Source organism: Pristiophorus japonicus, chromosome 6 (genome assembly GCF_044704955.1).
Source record: "Pristiophorus japonicus isolate sPriJap1 chromosome 6, sPriJap1.hap1, whole genome shotgun sequence".
Lineage (NCBI taxonomy): Eukaryota > Metazoa > Chordata > Chondrichthyes > Pristiophoridae > Pristiophorus > Pristiophorus japonicus.
In genome coordinates this window covers 212,947,985-212,966,720 of record NC_091982.1, presented here as the reverse complement: position 1 = coordinate 212,966,720, position 18,736 = coordinate 212,947,985, and the positions used below count along the sequence as shown (strand labels likewise).

Genomic DNA, 18,736 nt, shown 5'->3' with positions numbered 1-18,736 from the left:
TGACGATGAGATTCAACACCGCCTCCTGTGCGCCAGTGCAGCCTTCGGCCGCCTGAGGAAAAGAGTGTTCGAAGACCAGGCCCTCAAATCTGCCACTAAGCTCATGGTCTACATGGCTGCAGTAAAACCTGCCCTCCTGTATGGCTCAGAGACATGGACCATGTAAAGTAGACACCTCAAGTCACTGGAGAAATACCACCAACGATGATTCTGCAAGATCCTACAAATCCCCTGGGAGGACAGACGCACCAACATTAGAGTCCTCGATCAGGCCAACATCCCCAGCATTGAAGCACTGACCACACTCGATCAGCTCCGCTGGGCAGGCCACATTGTCCGAATGCCAGACATGAGACTCCCAAAGCAAGCGCTCTACTCGGAACTCCTTCATGGCTCACGGCAAACGAGCCAAAGATGAGCAGAGGAAACGTTACAAGGACACCCTCAAAGCCTCCTTGATAAAGTGCAACATCCCCACTGACACCTGGGAGTCCCTGGCCAAAGACTGCCCTAAGTGGAGGAAGTGCATCCGGTAGGGCGCTGAGCACCTTGAGTCTCATCGCTGAGAGCATGCAGAAATCAAGCGCAGGCAGCGGAAAGAGCGTGCGGCAAACCTGTCCCACCCTTCCTTACCCTCAACAACTATCTGTCCCACCTATGACAGGGACTGTGGTTCTTGTATTGGACTGTTCAGCCAGCTAAGGACTCATTTTAAGAGTGGAAGCAAGTCTCCCTCGATTCCGAGGGACTGCCTATGACTGACTATGAATCGTCATTACTGAAGCTGGGGAGAACCGAGCAGGCTGAGAGAAAAACTGAGAAATAGAACAGGCCCCAAACTTTAGCGGAGCAAGCTTGAACAGGTGGGGAGTGGCAAAGCATGCTGATCACCCTGATGAAAAGCACAGTGAGAGGTGAAGCCTGATTACCTGAAAGTGGAAGAATCGGCTGCTGGACTCAAGGCTAAAGGGCAATTAGGGATGGGCAATAAATGCTGCCTTTGCCAGTGACGCCCACCTTCCATTAACAAATAGAAAAGTACAAGAATGCCAGACAGTGGGGTGGGTCAGTAGTGAGCAGAAGAGCGAACAGAGGAAGATAATAAAGAGCCACTGGAGGAGAAAGTAGAGCAGGGCCATCAGTTGAGCCTTGCTAGGACAATGAAAGAGTGTGGAGGACAGAACCAGTGCAGGGCCCAATGCATTATTCCAAGATGGTAGGGGAGTGGTTTGCCACAGCTGTAAGATGTTTTGTTGACCAGTACAAGAATTTAATGCAGACAGAGTTCTTGCATTAGCAGCAGTGACATCTCAATAAGAATCATGGTTTGCTGCATGCAAAAGACACATTTAAAGGAGGCCCAAGCAGTTTAGGTGTAGAGCTTGTAATGAACATTCTGAATGGCGCAGGGCTGTGAAAAGCAAAAGTGGACATTTAAAAGGCAAGCGGTAACTTTCCTGCTGTCTGCAGTTTTGGTGAGGAACCACAGTATGGTGTTTTCACTTTGAACTGCCCGGAAATAAAAGGTCAACAACAGCAATTGATCATCTTGCACAAATGGCACTTTGGGTAATTCTGCATGGATACATTTGCAACAGCATAAAATAAGGGAGTTGGAGAAAGACTGATGCCACAGTACTGGAAAGTGTGGGTTTGGGAACTGAGTCTCCAGGAGGTGGGGGGGGGGCGTCGGGTCGGTTGGTCGGGCCGCCGGAGGTCGCGGGGGAGGTGGGGGTCGGTCGGGTTGAGGCCGGGGGAGGTCGGGCAGCCAGAGGTCGGGCTGAGGCCGGGGAAGGTCGGTCCGGCCGGGGAGGAGCGCGGTTGGTCAGGCAGCCGGAGGTCGGGTCGAGCGGCCAGAGGTCGAGCCGAGGCCGTGGAAGATCGGTCAGGGAGAGGTCGGGCGGGCCGAGGCGGGGAAGGCCAGGTGAGGTCAGGCCGAGGCAAGGTTGGGCGACCGGAGGTCGAGCTGCCGAGGCGGGAGAGTCCAGATTTCGGAACATTTTCCTGTTTCCGGACGACCCCACCACGATTAGCCATGATCATATTGAATGGTGGTGCAGGCTCGAAGGGCCGAATGGCCTACTCCTGCACCTATTTTCTCTGTGTCTATGTTTCCCCAGCAATACATGGAAAACGAGAACAGTTAAGTGGGCAGAAAAAGAGGTTACAGCAATTTGCTGGGTCACTGGGGCTGTCACAGGTAGTAGAGCCCCACAGCAGTTAAGATCGATAGATTTTTGAATATTAAGGGAATCGAGGGATATGGGGATAGTGCAAGAAAATGGAGTTGAGGTAGAAGATCAACCATGATCTTATTGAATGGCAGAGCAGGCTCGAGGGGCCGAATGGCCTACTTCTGCTCCAATTTCTTACAGAAGTTTACAGCATGGAAAGAGGCTATTTCGGCCCATTGTGTCCGTGCAGGTTCTTAATGGGTCACATAACAAGATCCTCACATTGCCCTTCAGCTGCAATGCCCTTGGAATGTTGTAGCCACTCACTGTTTTTAATATCTAATATAAAATACAACTCACTATGCTGTTCATAATTTATTGTTAGTATTCCCTGTATGTTGTGAGAAATAGCCTCTTTTATGGTCTATGGTCACTTTAATAATCAGGATCGACTGTAAACCAATATTGTGTTTAATCAAAGTTTAAGACGGAATATAACACATTAGTTATATAGCAAAAATATACAACCATAACAGGTAGTTGATACCAATTCCGATCGGACAGGCTGGCGTACGTCAGCAGTTCTCTGGCTTGCAGTCTCTTTCTCTGTCTCGAACTTCCTTCGGTAAAGCATAGGATCGCTCGAAGAATGTTCGATCAGCTCAACTTCTATTTCACCCTCCCCTCACACCGATCTCTAAGTGTTACTTTTATTCTCTTTTTAGGGGTGGGCCTGACCTGGGATATTGACAAGACCTTTTGATCTATAGAGGTTTCCCTAAAAACTTAATGTCCAATAAAGCTTTTAGTTCTTTGCTTCGATTCTCGAAACAAAGCCCTCCCTAAAGATGTCTTACAATTTTCTTGGCCACATGTTTTGTTTCTACTTTCACGAAGATGCTTTCCTTTGAAATTGTTTCATCTCTCTTGTCCCTATTCACTTGGATACAATCCTGAGGCTCAAACCAGAAAACTGCTCGCTTAAGAGTGGTACCTCCTTTACAACGTAGTATCATGTTTACATTAAATCTCTCGACTTCCATCCATTTTCTTCACCAACAGTTTTGTTAAGCTAACTTCAAATCCTACCCTTAGCATTATACATAAAATACATAAACAAGGTTCAAGTCTTAACTTAAAAACAACTGATAATCACTTAGCAACAGGGAGATTGTATATAGTACAAAGAGCTATACCCTCTGGAGGAAACCAAGACATTAGTATTCCTCTGAGCCGAAGAGACTTTCCATCTGCAATTCGTAACACTTAGAGATCGGTGTGAGGGGAGGGTGAAACAGAAGTTGAGCTGATCGAACATTCTTCGAGCAATCCTATGCTTTACCGAAGGAAGCTCGAGACAGAGAAAGAGACTGCAAGCCAGAGAACTGCTTACGTACGCCAGCCTGTCCGATCGGAATTGGTATCAACTACCTGTTACGGTTGTATATTTTGCTATATAACTAATGTGTTATATTCCGTCTTAAACTTTGATTAAACACAATTTAAACACAGCTTTTTCCCGTCAGTTTTAATCGCATAACAGTATACATTTTTAGGCATGCCTGATTTTTAACAATATTTTATAAAGAACCATTTTCTATGTTTACTTTCTCACTTGCTTTTGCTGTACTATGCTAGGCTTCTTCCTCGATGGATCCATTCAGTAAGATGAGCAGCATGATGGAACAAATGAGAAAAGGAATGTTTGAGGTGCAAACCAACCATGTAAGTGCAAAGTGAGCACAGCCAAACACAAGCTCTTATTTTCCCCTATTATGAGTGTTTTTATATTGCAAAATCAAATGTTAAAGTAGGCTATCAGATAATTCAAGGCCACACACAGTTGTGATTCAGATTTAACTTACAGTATAAGCTTCCAGAATTTTCTTATGTGCAAAGGCCATGAGAGAATTTTTTAGCTTTGCAGAACTACAGTTAAACGATGTGCATTTTTTTTTCTGTAGGCAAGTCCACCTTCAGATTCCATTTCTCACTCTTTGAACACTACCAGTGTAATGAGCTATGCAAAAGTCGGAAATGAACCTCCCAAAGTATTCCAAGCTTCCAGTCATATACATAATGTTCCTGGTGGAGTAAGTATTCTGAATTGGAGAATTCTTCAATAGGCCTAAAGTATTCTGTCAAAATAGGCATATGCTTGAACATCAGTATTTTATAGCATCACATGTAAGAGTGGACTCCAAGGTTTTGGGGTGCCATGTGACCTCGGACAGCCACGACCTATAAGTTGTAAATTTGTCCAGACAACCCACTTGCGAAAGGATTAGCCACCATCCTTGGGTGTTTAACAACAACAACTTACATTTTATATAGCATCTTTAACATAAAAATGTCTCAAGGTGCTTCACAAATGAAAACAGATAGGGGGGCAGATGCCAAGCCATTGAGAGATTAAGGGTAAGATTGGAAGCTTTGGAAAAGATGTTAAGACTTTAAAGGGGGAAAGAGAAGTGAAAGAGTATAAAAAAGGAGTTCCAGAGAATAGGGCCAAGGCTGAAGGCTGTTCACTAATAATGGTGGGATAAAGGCAGGAAGGGAATGCAAAAGGGCTAGAGTGACAGGACCAAAGGGCGCAGCATGGATATCAGGTTGGAGGAGATTCCAGAGGTAGGGTGGGGCAAGGATGGATTTGGAAGACAAGGATTAGTTTAAACTTAACATGCTAAGAGTAGGAAAAATGTTGGTCAGTTAGGATCAGCAGTAGTTAGGCTGCAAGCAGCTCCATTTTAGACAAGGAGGATTTTACGTAGGAAATTACAAATTTGGACTGCTGCAGTTATCCACTTGCGTTCAGTGGTGTCAGTCATTCTCTCCATAGCCCACCACCTTTATCTGCTTCAAATATTTATCCACTTCTCCAAAGGATGTAATGGTTTCTGCCTAAACTATTCCCTTTGGCAAAGCATTCATGCACCAACGATTGTCTGTGCAAAGTATATAGGTTGTATCTCTCCAGTCCAGCACTCTTTAGTCCAGAAACATCCCTGGTCTGGCATCAGTCCCGGCGTGGTGGCGTCCCGTGCTGTTCGTTGAAGTAAGCGAGCCGGGCAAGCAAAGGGAAGGGAAGGGCAGGCGGCTGACTGAGGCGCCGAAGCTGGGCCTGGCCCCAGGCTCTCTCTCTCTTCCGTGCCCCCTCCCCCCAGGTTCTCTTTCTCTCGCTCTCTCCTCACCCCCCGCCCCGGCTCTCTCTCTCCCTGCTGCTCTCCGCCTGCCATGGCTCAGCGGGAGGCTCGGGGCTTGGCGGCTTGCGGCTCAGCTCTCTCTCTCCCCGCCCTGCCATGCCGTTTCTCTCCCCACCCCGTCGCACTGCTTCTCTCCCCGCCCTGCCACTTCTCCGGCCCATCGCTTCTCTCGACTTCTGGACGACTAAATGCTGCGCAGTAGGTTTCACGTCAGGGTCGTTGTCACCAGTTGACTTCCCGTGGTTCGGAAAATTCTCTGGACCCAAGGGTGCCGGACTGGAGAGATACAACCTGTAATTTCTTGGAACAAAATTAAGGCTCATGGGATTGTGGGTAATATACTAACGTGGATTGAGAATTGCTTAACGGACAGAAAACAAAGAGTAGGAATAAACAGGTAATTTTTGAGTTGGCAGGCTGTAACTAGTGGGCTGCCGCAAGGATCGGTGCTTGGGCCCCAGTTATTCACAATCTATATCAATGATTTGGATGAGGGGACCAAATTTAATATATTCAAGTTTGCTGATGATCCAAATCTAGGCGGGAATGTAAATTGTGAGGAGGATGCAAAGAGGTTTCAAGGGGATATAGATAGGCTACGTGAATGGGCAAGAACATGGCAAATGGAATATAATGTGGAGAAACATAGAAACATAGAAAGTAGGTGCAGGAGAAGGCCATTCGGCCCCTCAAGCCTGCACCACAGTTCAATATGATCATGGCTGATCATGCAACTTCAGTACCCCATTCCTGCTTTCTCTCCATACCACTTGATCCCTTTAGCCATAAGGGCCACATCTAACTCCCTTTTGAATATATCTAACGAACTGGCCTCAACAACTTTCTGTGGTAGAGAATTCCACAGGTTCACAATTCTCTGAGTGAAGCAGTTTCTCCTCATCTTGGTGCTAAATGGCTTACCTCTTATCCTTAGACTGTGACCCCTAGTTCTGGACTTCCCCAACATTGGGAACATTAATCCTGCATCTAACCTGTCCAATCCCATCAGAATTTTATATGTTTCTATGAGATCCCTTCTCATTCTTCTAAAGTCCAGTGAATATAAGCCTAGTCGATCCAGTCTTTCTTCATATGTCAGTCCTGCCATCCCGGGAATCAGTCTGGTGAACCTTCACTGCACTCCCTCAATAGCAAAAATGTCCTTCCTTAGATTAGGAGACCAAAACTGCACACAATACACAATAGTGAGGCCCTGGACAACTGCAGTAAGACCTCCCTGCTCCTATATTCAAATCCCCTCGCTATGAAGGCCAGCATGCCATTTGCCTTCTTTACTGCCTGCTGTACCTGCATGTCTGCCTTCAATGACTGATGTACCATGATACCCAGGTCTCGTTGCACCTCCCCTTTTACTAATCTGTCACCACTCAGATAATAACCTCACATCCACATTATACTGCATCTGCCATGCATTTGCCCTTTCACCTAACCTGTCCAAGTCACCCTGCAGCCTCTTAGCATCCTCCTCGCAGCTCGCACTGCCACCCAGCTTAGTGTCATCTGCAAACCTGGAGATATTACATTCAATTCCTTCGTCTAAATCATTAATGTATATTGTAAATAGCTGGGGTCCCAGCACTGAACCCTGCGGTACCCCACTAGTCACTGCCTGCCATTCTGAAAATGACCCGTTTATTCCCACTCTTTGCTTCCTGTCTGCCAACCAGTTCTCTATCCACGTCAATACATTACCCCAAATACCTGTGCCTTAATTTTGCACTCTAATCTCTTGTGAGGGACCTTGTCAAAAGCCTTTTGAAAGTCCAAATACACCACATCCACTGGTTCTCCCTTATCCACTCTACTAGTTACATCCTCAAAAAACTCTAGATTTGTCAAGCATGATTTCCCTTTCATAAATCCATGCTGACTTGGATCGATCCTGTCACTGCTTTCCAAATGCGCTGCTATTACATCTTTAATAATTGATTCCAACATTTTCCCCACTACCGATGTCAGGCTAACTGGTCTATAATTCCCTGTTTTCTCTCTCCCTTTTTTAAAAAGTGGGGTTACATTAGCTACCCGCAAACCCATAGGAACTGAACCAGAGTCTATAGAATGTTGGAAAATGACTACCAATGCATCCACTATTTCTAGGGCATTTCCTTAAGTACTCAGCGTTGCAGACTATCAGGCCCTGGGGATTTATCGGCCTTCAAGCCCTTCAATTTCCCTAACATCATTTCATGACTAATAAGGATTTCCCTCAGTTCCCCCTTCTCGCTAGACCCTCGGTCCCCTAGTATTTTCGGGAGGTTATTCGTGTCTTCCTTAGTGAAGACAGAACCAAAGTATTTGTTCAATTGATCTGCCATTTCCTTGTTCCCCATTATGAATTCACCTGATTCTGATTACAAGGTGACCTACATTAGTCTTCACTAATCTTTTTCTCTTCACATATGTATAGAAGCTTTTTCAGTCAGTTTTTATGTTCCCTGCAAGCTTACTCTCATATTCTATTTTTCCCCTCCTAATTAAACCCTTTGTCCTCCTTTGCTGAATTCTAAATTTCTCCCAGTCCTCAGGTTTGCTGCTTTTTCTGGCCAATTTATATGCCTCTTCCTTGGATTTAACACTTTTCCCTAATTTCCCTTGTTAGCCACAGTTGAGCCACCTTCCCTTTTTTATTCTTACGCCACACAGGGATGTACAATTGTTGTAGTTCATCGATGTGATATTTAAATGTTTGCCATTGCCTATCCACCGTCAACCCTTTAAGTATCATTCTCCAGTCTATCTTAGCCAATTCACGTCTCATACCATCGAAGTTTCCTTTCTTTAAGTTCAGGACCCTAGTCTCTGAATTAACTGTGTCACTCTCCATCTTAATGAAGAATTCTACCATATTATGGTCATTCTTCCCCAAGGGGCCACGCACGACCAGATTGCTAATTAATCCTCTCTCGTTACACAAGATCCAGTCTAGGATGGCCAGCGCTCTAGTTGGTTCCTTGACATATTGGTCTCGAAAACCATCCCTTATACACTCCAGGAAATCCTCCTCCACAATATTGCTACCAGTTTGGTTAGCTCAATCAATATGCAGATTAAAGTCACCCATGATAACTGCTGTACCCTTATTGCACGCATCCCTAATTTCCTGTTTGATGCCATCCCTCCCCTCCCTACTACTGTTTGGTGGTCTGTATACAACTCCCACTAATGTTTTCTGTCCTTTGGTGTTTCACAGCTCTACCGATATAGAGTCCACATCATCGACGCTAATGTCCTTCCTTACTATTGCGTTAATCTCCTTTTTAACCAGTAACGCTACCTCACCTCCTTTTCCTTCCTGTCTATCCTTCCTGAATATTGAATACCCCTGGATGTTGAGTTCCCAGCCTTGATTACCTTGGAGCCATGTCTCCGTAATCCCAATTACATCATATCCGTTAACAGCTATCTGCGCAGTTAATTCATCCACCTTATTACGAATGCTCCTCGCATTGCGATTCAGAGCCTTCAGACTTGTTTTTTTAACACTCTTTGACCTTTTAGAATTATGTTGTAATGTGGCCCTTTTTGATTTTTGCTCTTGATTTCTCTGCCCTCCACTTTTGCTTTTCTCCTTCCTACCTTTTGTTTTTGTTCTCGTTTTACATAGAAACATAGAAAATAGGTGCAGGAGTAGGCCATTCAGCCCTTCTAGCCTGCACCGCCATTCAATGAGTTCATGGCTGAACATGAAACTTCAGTACCCCCTTCCTGCTTTCTCGCCATAACCCTTGATCCCCCGAGTAGTAAGGACTTCATCTAACTCCCTTTTGAATATATTTAGTGAATTGGCCTCAACTACTTTCTGTGGTAGAGAATTCCACAGGTTCACCACTCTCTGGGTGAAGAAGTTTCTCCTCATCTCGGTCCTAAATGGCTTACCCCTTATCCTCAGACTGTGACCCCTGGTTCTGGACTTCCCCAACATTGGGAACATTCTTTCTGCATCTAACCTGTCTAAACCCGTCAGAATTTTAAACGTTTCTATGAGATCCCCTCTCATTCTTCTGAACTCCAGTGAATACAAGCCCAGTTGATCCAATCTTTCTTGATAGGTCAGTCCCGCCATCCCGGGAATCAGTCTGGTGAACCTTCGCTGCACTCCCTCAATAGCAAGAATGTCCTTCCTCAAGTTAGGAGACCAAAACTGTACACAATACTCCAGGTGTGGCCTCACCAAGGCCCTGTACAACTGTAGCAACACCTCCCTGCCCCTGTATTCAAATCCCCTCGCTATGAAGGCCAACATGCCATTTGCTTTCTTAACCGCCTGCTGTACCTGCATGCCAACCTTCAATGACTGATGTACCATGACACCCAGGTCTCGTTGCACCTTCCCTTTTCCTAATCTGTCACCATTCAGATAATAGTCTGTCTCTCTGTTTTTACCACCAAAGTGGATAACCTCACATTTATCCACATTATACTTCATCTGCCATGCATTTGCCCACTCACCTAACCTATCCAAGTCACTCTGCAGCCTAATAGCATCCTCCTCGCAGCTCACACTGCCACCCAACTTAGTATCATCTGCAAATTTGGAGATACTGCATTTAATCCCCTCGTCTAAATCATTAATGTACAATGTAAACAGCTGGGGCCCCAGCACAGAACCTTGCGGCACTCCACTAGTCACTGCCTGCCATTCTGAAAAGTACCCGTTTACTCCTACTCTTTGCTTCCTGTCTGACAACCAGTTCTCAATCCACATCAGCACACTACCCCCAATCCCATGTGCTTTAACTTTGCACATTAATCTCTTGTGTGGGACCTTGTCGAAAGCCTTCTGAAAGTCCAAATATACCACATCAACTGGTTCTCCTTTGTCCACTTTACTGGAAACATCCTCAAAAAATTCCAGAAGATTTGTCAAGCATGATTTCCCTTTCACAAATCCATGCTGACTTGGACCTATCATGTCACCATTTTCCAGATGCACTGCTATGACATCCTTAATAATTGATTCCATCATTTTACCCACTACTGAGGTCAGGCTGACCGGTCTATAATTCCCTGTTTTCTCTCTCCCTCCTTTTTTAAAAAGTGGGGTTACATTGGCTACCCTCCACTCCATAGGAACTGATCCAGAGTCAATGGAATGTTGGAAAATGACTGTCAATGCATCCGCTATTTCCAAGGCCACCTCCTTAAGTACTCTAGGATGCAATCCATCAGGCCCTGGGGATTTATCGGCCTTCAATCCCATCAATTTCCCCAAAACAATTTCCCGACTAATAAAGATTTCCCTCAGTTCCCCCTCCTTACTAGACCCTCTGACCCCTTTTATATTTCCTTTATATTTATATTTTACTTCCTTCTGTCTCCCTGCATAGATTCCCACCCCCCTGCCTTTTTAGTTTAAACCCTCCACAACAGCACGAGCAAACACTCTGCTTCGGACATCGGTTCCGGTCCTGCCCAGGTGCAGACCATCCGGTTTGTACTGGTCCACCTCCCCCAGAACCGGTTCCAATGTTCCAGGAATTTGAATCCCTCCCCCTTGCACCATTCCTCAAGCCACGTATTCATCTGAGCTATCCTGCAATTCCTACTCTGACTAGCACGTGACACTGGTAGAAATTCTGAGATTACTACCTTTGAGGTCTTACTTTTTAATTTAACTCCTAGCTCCCTAAATTCAGCTTGTGGGGCCTCATCCCATTTTTTACCAATATCGTTGGTATCTATATGTACCACGACAGCTGAATGTTCACCCTCCCCCTCCAGAATGCGCTACAGCCGCTCCGAGACATCCTTGACCCTTGCACCAGGGAGGCAAGATACCATCCTGGAGTCTCGTTTGCGGCTGCAGAAACGCCTATCTATTCCTCTTACAATAGAATCCCCTACCAGTATAGCTCTCCCACTCTTTTTCCTGCCCTCCTGTGCAGTAGTGCCACCCCTGGTGCCATGGACGTGGCTGCTGCTGCTGCCTTCTCCTGATGAGTCATCTCTCCCAACAATACCCAATGTGGTATATCTGTTTTGGAGGGAGATGACTGCAGGGGCCCCCTGCACTACCTTCCTTCCACTGCTCTTCCTGATGGTGACCCATTCCCTAGCTGCCTGAGTAACCTTTACCTGCGGTGTGACCAACTCATTAAACGTGCTATTCACGACATCCTCAACATCGCGGATGCTCCAGAGTGAATCCATACGCTGCTCCAGTGCCGCAATGCGGTCTGTCAGGAGCTGCAGCTGGATACACTTCCTGCACATGGAGTTGCCAGGGACACGGGAAGGGCCCCTGACTTCCCCCATAGCACAGGATGAGCATGACAGGGGTCTGGGCTCTCCTGCCATGACTTAACCCTTAAATTAACCTAATTGATAACAACGCCAAAGGTTTCTTACTGATCAGATTAAATACTCACCAATCCACCAGCCAATCACGTACCCTCTTGGCTGTGACGTCCACTTCGCTTTATTTTTTACTTCTTTGTTTACCTTCTGCCCCTGCACCAGCTGGATCCTCTGACTTGGTCACCTTGAAACCATGTCTCTGTAATGGATGCTTTTCTGTGATGTTCCTGTGATTTCTTTTTACTTCCCTCCCCTTACAGGTCTGTTTGCGTTGTTCCCAGTTAGCTCCTCCATCTCCTCCTCCGATCTCGCGCTGTTTGAATCTCCCCGGTAGGCTCTCATTCCTCTATCTCCCCCTCCGATCTCGCGCTGTTTGAATCTCACCGGTTGTTGGCTCTCACTCCTGTATTTCTCCCTCCAATCTCACGCTGTTTGAATCTCCCGTGTTGGCTCTCGCTCCTCTATCTACTCCTCCAATCTCGCGCTGTAGAAAAGCAAAGTATTTTTTAAATGGTGAGAGATTGGGAAATATTGGTGTTCAGAGAGACCTGGGTGTCCTTGTACACGAATCACTGAAACTTAACATGCAGGTACAACAAGCCATTAAGAAAGGAAATGGTATGTTGGCCTTTATTACAAGAGGATTGAAGTATAAAATCTTATTGCAATTATATAGGGCGCTGGTGAGACCGCGCCTGGAGTATTGTGTACAGTTTTGATCTCCTTACCTAAAGAAGGATATACTTGCCATAGAGGGAGTGCAACGAAGGTTCACCAAGCTGATTCCTAGGATGGGTGGATTGTCCTATCAGGAGAGATTGAGTAGACTAAGCCTATATTCTCTAGAGTTTAGAAGAATGAGAGGTGATTTCATTGAAACATACAAAATTCTTACAGAGCTTGACAGGGTAGATGCAGGGAGGATGTTTCCTCTGGCTGGAGAGTCTAGAACTAGGGGGTCACAATCTCAGAATAAGGGGTCGGCGATTTAGGACTGAGTTGAGGAGAAAGTTCTTCACTGAGAGGGTGGTGAATCTTTAGAATTCTCTTCCCCAGAGGGCTGTGGAGACCCCGTCTTTGAGTATATTCAAGATAGAGATTGATAGATTTTTGACTATTAAGGGAATCAAGGTATATGGGGACAGTGCAGGAGAGTGTAGTTGAGGTAGAAGATCAGCCATGATCTTAATGAATGATGCTGCAGGCTTGAGGAGTCGAATAGCCTACTCCTGCTCATAATTCTTTTGTTCTTATGTTCTCTCCTCATTATCTCAGTGACCATTGAGATTGATGAGTCCTTGTTACAAACTCCCCAACCAGGGAAAATATGCTTTTCATATACATTTAATTATAAATCTAGCAACAAATTAAGATACTGACTTATGTCAGCATTTCATTCTAGTTTACACAAAACTGTACTGTTGCCTTAAATATAAAAAATAATAATTAAAAAGAAGAAAATCACTTTCTGAAAATTATGTGATTGGCTGGTAGAGTGCAATTTCTAATGGCATCATTGTGCAGAAAATTCAGCTTGAACTGTAGGAAACATAGGGCCCAAGTTTCAGCTCGAGTTGCTCCTGTTTTTTTTACTCAGTACTCACGGCTGCTTTCTTACCTGCTCATGGAAAAGAGTTTGTTCATTACTTTTGCTGGGAGATTACTTTCTACACTTCGGAGGTTTTCTCAATCACATCAAATGGGTGGCACTATGTCTGCCTTAGATTGGAACTTGGACGAGGACCAACATGACCACCATCAGAACCAGCCTCCTATTCAGATACCTGTAGCTGGACAGCAGAGAGGGGATCTGCAGAGAGGGTGGGTGTCGCTCGCAGGAGGCATTACCTGCGAAACAGGGTCTTTAGGCGAGGCTGAGTTTAATTGAAATGTCTGAACAGTAGTGTCTGAGGAAGCTCAGGTTTTTGTGTCAGGTGGTGGCCTCACAGTACCAGTGGCTGTCAAAGTCACCACCGCCCTCAACTTTTTTGCCTCAGGATCCTTCCTGCGGAATCATATCCAGGATCTCCCAGTCGGCAGCCCACAAATGCATAAGACAGGTTACTGATGGCTTGTTTGTGAGGGCTGACAATTATATCAACTTCGTCTGCGATAACGCCAGTCAGAATGAGTGGGCAGCTCTGTCGAACTTGCAACAGGCACAGGACATCATTGATTGTACATATGTAGCAACATCACCAATTGTTATGCTCATAATAGATGGTCAGACCGAATACTATGTGTAATGAGCAAGTGTGACCTTAGCTCTTTTATTGTAGTTCCAGAGTGCAGGTACCTCGTGGGTGGCCTGCTTATATACTGTACTCCCAAGGGATGGTGGGATCCCTTGGGACTCCAACAGGTAGGCCCTCTGGTGGACAGGTGTGATGCAGGTTACAAGATTACAAGTGGTTAAATACATAACATCACTCTCCCGTGAAGTCAACAATACACTTATTTACAAGGTGAGACGATCTGGGGCTTTGTGCTTCCTTGTCGATCGTCTCGGTACATATGTTGGTGTGGTTGGCTTGGTCAGTTCTTCATTGGACTGTTGGGCAGCCGGATTTGCAGGGCTGCTGGGGATGATGAGTTCTGTTTCGTGGTCAACTGTGATGTCAGTTGCCATTTGTGTGTGTGTTGGAAGGTCAAAGTTGGTCGTGTCCTCTTCAGGTTGTGCGTAGCTGTTGGTGAACCGCAGTTTAATTTGGTCCAAGTGTTTTCTGTGCATTTGTCCATTGGTCAGTTTGACCTGAAACACCCGACTCCCCTCTTTGGCTGTCTGTGCCAGCGAGCCATTTGGGACCATGTTTGAGCACAAACACAGGACCATTGATTTCGATATCGCGTGACAAGTTTGCGCGGTCATGGTACACATTTTGTTGATGCCGCTTGTCCTCCACGTGATCATGTAGATCAGGGTGGACCAGAGAGAGCCTTGTTTTAAGTGCCCTTTTCATGAGCAGCTCGGCTGGGGGAATCGCTGTGAGTGAGTGGGGTCTGGTGCGGTAGCTGAGCAGTACTCGGGACAACCGGGTCTGCATGGAGCCTTCCGACACACACTTCAAGCTTTGCTTGATGGTCTGGACTGCCCGCTCTGCCTGACCATTGAATGCGGGCTTCAACAGCGTAGTTCCCCAATAAATGTGTGTCTGCCTTTCTTGATCAAGACCACACGATTGCCCCACAAGAGACAGTCCGCCTGCAGGGACAGCTCATCTTTGTGTCTGTGGAATGGCTTAATTGCTTCCTGCATCTCCACTGGGACACTGGACCAGCTCCCATGGAGGACACAGTTTTTTTACCAGGGACAGTAAAGGATTCTGGCTGGTTCAGGTCGTGATCTGATGGGCCATAACAGTGGATTTCTCATTCTCAAATGTCTCCATGACCATAAGCAAGTCCGCTGGCTGTGCCATTTCCACCCCTGTGGTGGGCAGTGGTAGCCGACTGAGAGCATCTGCGCAGTTCTCTGTGCTCGGTCTGTGGCGAATTATATAGTTGTATGCCGACAGCGTGAGCGTCCATCTTTGGATGCGGGCAGAGGCATTGGTATTGATCCCTTTGCTCTCCGAGAATAGCGATATGAGCGGCTTGTGGTCTGTTTCAAGTTCGAACTTGAGGCCAAACAAATACTGGTGCATTTTTTTTACCCCGTCAGAGCCTCTTTTTCAACCATGCTGTAGGCCCTTTCGGCCTTGGACAAACTCCTGGATGCATATGCAACCGGTTGCAAAATTTCCGATTCATTAGCCTGTTGTAACACACACCCAACCCCGTATGGTGACGCATCGCAAGTTAACACTAATCGTTTACATGGGTGATACAGGACAAGCAGTTTGTTAGAACACAATAAATTTCTGGCTTTCTTAAAGGCAACCTTTTGTGAATTTCCCCATACCCAGTCATCTCCCTTGCACAGTAACGCCTGTAGGGGTTCTAGCAGGGTGCTTAAGCCAGGTGGGCCATAACAGGGGATTTCTCATTCTCAAATATCTCCATGACCATAAGCAAGTCCGCTGGCTGTGCCATTTCCACCCCTGTGGTGGGCAGTGGTAGCCAACTGAGAGCATCTGCGCAGTTCTCTGTGCTCGGTCTGTGGCGAATTATATAGTTGTATGCCGACAGCGTGAGCGTCCATCTTTGGATGCGGGCAGAGGCATTGGTATTGATCCCTTTGCTCTCCGAGAATAGCGATATGAGCGGCTTGTGGTCTGTTTCAAGTTCGAACTTGAGGCCATACAAATACTGGTGCATTTTTTTTACCCCGTCAGAGCCTCTTTTTCAACCATGCTGTAGGCCCTTTCGGCCTTGGACAAACTCCTGGATGCATATGCAACCGGTTGCAAAATTTCCGATTCATTAGCCTGTTGTAACACACACCCGACCCCGTATGACGACGCATCGCAAGTTAACACTAATCGTTTACATGGGTGATACAGGACAAGCAGTTTGTTAGAACACAATAAATTTCTGGCTTTCTTAAAGGCAACCTCTTGTGAATTTCCCCATACCCAGTCATCTCCCTTGCACAGTAACGCCTGTAGGGGTTCTAGCAGGGTGCTTAAGCCAGGTAGGAAATTACCGAAGTAGTTTAGGAGTCCCAGAAATGACCGCAGCTCCGTCACGTTCTTTGGTCGCGGCGCTTTCTTGATGGCCTCCGTCTTGGCGTCGGTGGGTCTGATGCCGTCTGCTGCGATCCTCCTTCCTAAGAATTTGACATCCTGTGCCAGGAAAACACACTTCGAGCGTTTCAACTTGAGCCCCACACGATCCAACCGACTAAGAACCTCCTCCAGGTTCTTCAAGTGCTCCATGGTGTCCCGACCTGTAACAAATATGTCATCCTGGAAGACCACTGTACAAGGAACCGACTTGAGCAGACTTTCCATGTTTCGCTGGAAGATCGTTGCAGCCGACCAACTCCTGAACGGGCACCGGTTGTAAATAAATAGACCTTTGTGCGTGTTGATGCAGGTGAGGCCTTTCGAAGACTCCTCCAGCTCCTGCATCATGTCGGCCAAGGTTAGGTCCAGCTTGGTGAATGTCTTCTCTCCAGCCAGGGTCGCAAATAGGTCGTCTGCCTTGGGTGGCGGATACTGATCCTGCAGCGAAAAACGGTTAATTGTTTGTTTATTGTCACCGCAAATTCTAACTGTACCGTCCTCCTTGAGTACTGGAACAATCGGACTGGCCCAGTCATTGAACTCCACCAGCGTGATGACGCCTTCACGTTGCAGCCTGTCCAGCTCGATTTCCACTTTTTCACGCATCATGTACGGTACTGCCCGAGCCTTGTGGTGGATGGATCGCGTACCGGGAACCAAATGGATCTGCACTTCCGCCCCCGAGAAACTTCTAATGCCTGGCTCGAATAACGATGGGAACTTGCTTAGAACCTGGGTACATGCGGTGTCGTCAACTGACGAAAGCACTCGGATGTCTTCCCAGTTCCAGCGGATTTTCCCCAGCCAGCTTCTGCCAAATAACATGGGGCCATCCCCGGCACAATCCACAGCGGGAGTTCATGTACTGCTCCATCATAGGAGACTTTGACTTCAGCACTGCCAATCACCGGGATTAGTTCCTTTGTACAAGTCCTTAGTTTTGTGTGAATGGGGCTGAGCTTGGGCCTGTGTGCCTTCTTCCCCCACAGCCTGTCGAAGGCCATTTTACTCATTATGGACTGACTTGCCCCTGTATCTAGCTCCATAGACACTGGAATACCGTTCAGTTCAACTTTCAACATTATTGGTGGGCATTTCGTTGTGAACGTATGTACCCCGTACACACCTGCCTCCTCCGTACGAGTTTCCAATTCTGTCTTATCTACTGTGGACCGATCTTCCTCTGCAACATGGTGATTTGCAGGGTTTGCAGCTCGCCTGCACATTCGTTGGAGCTGTCCCATTGTTCTGCAGCCATTGCACGTATAGTGCTTAAAGTGGCATTGATGCGGCCGATGATCACCCCCGCAGTGCCAACAGGCCTCACATTAACAGATGATGGCGGACTCTGGGTCATTTGAGGTCGGGCCACAGCAGTCGGTGTGTACATTCTACCCTGTACATTTCTGCTCAAAACCGACATTACTTTATGCACAGTACTGGCCGATACTTCTTTGTTCTGCGAAATCTGCTTGGTGTTGCTTGGGCTATCGTTATGGCTTTACTCAGATTCGGAGTTTCTACAGTCAACAGTTTGCGAAGCATTGTCTCATGTCCGATGCCCAGTACAAAAAAGTCTCTGAACATTTGTTCTAGGAATCCCTCAAACTCACAATGTCCTGCAATGCGCCTTAGTTCGCCACTTCCTGGCCCTCCAATCGTTGACAAATGTAGAACCGATATCTCGCCATCAAAACACTTTTCTTAGGATTTAGGTGCTCCCGGACCAGCGTACACAGTTCTCTGCAGGATTTCTCTGTTGGTTTAGCTGGGGCCAGGAGATTCTTCATGAGGCTATAGATAGTAGCCCCACAGACAGTTAGGATAATCGCCCTTCATTTGGTCGCGTTCTCGACCCTTCCAGCTTGTTGGTTACGAAGTATTGTCTCTCAATGAAGACCTCCAATCGTCCCCCTCCGAGAACTGCTCCAGAATGCCGATTGTTCTTTGCATTTTTGCACGGTTCGTTACCTTATCGCCAATTGTTATGCTCATAATAAATGGTCAGACCGAGTACGATGTGTAATGAGCAAGTGTGACCTTAGCTCCTTTATTATAGTTCCAGAGTGCAGGTACCTCGTGGGTGGCCTGCTTAAATACTGTACTCCCAAGGGATGCTGGGATCCCTTGGGAGTGCAAAGACAAAGATAGAGGGGTAGAAATCGAGAGGTGACGTCACAGCCAAGCTGGTAAGTGGTTGGCTGTTCAACTTGTAAGTATAACTCTCTTTTAGACTGATTTTAGATTGGTTAAATTGGCAGCGAACTACTAAGTAGCTGTTTGGTGTTTACGTAAATTTGGTAAGTAAATTAATTTAAGGGTTAAGTCATGGCAGGAGAGCTCTGACCCGTGTCATGCTCCTCCTGTGCTA

At 46.5% G+C, this 18,736-nt stretch overlaps 1 protein-coding gene across 3 annotated transcripts in view; it reads left to right on the top strand.

Moving 5' to 3' along the window:
• mlf1 (myeloid leukemia factor 1) overlaps window positions 1-18,736 on the top strand; it is a 194,006-nt gene that overhangs the window by 52,868 nt on the left and 122,402 nt on the right. For all 3 annotated transcript variants that reach the window (XR_011593545.1, XM_070882345.1, XM_070882344.1), the window contains exons 3-4: window positions 3,813-3,899; window positions 4,139-4,267. Coding sequence is in view for 2 of the 3 variants with exons in the window: in XM_070882345.1 (XP_070738446.1) it covers window positions 3,813-3,899; window positions 4,139-4,267 (216 nt within the window). In the remaining variant the exon portion in view is untranslated. The remainder of the gene's footprint in view (window positions 1-3,812; window positions 3,900-4,138; window positions 4,268-18,736) is intronic.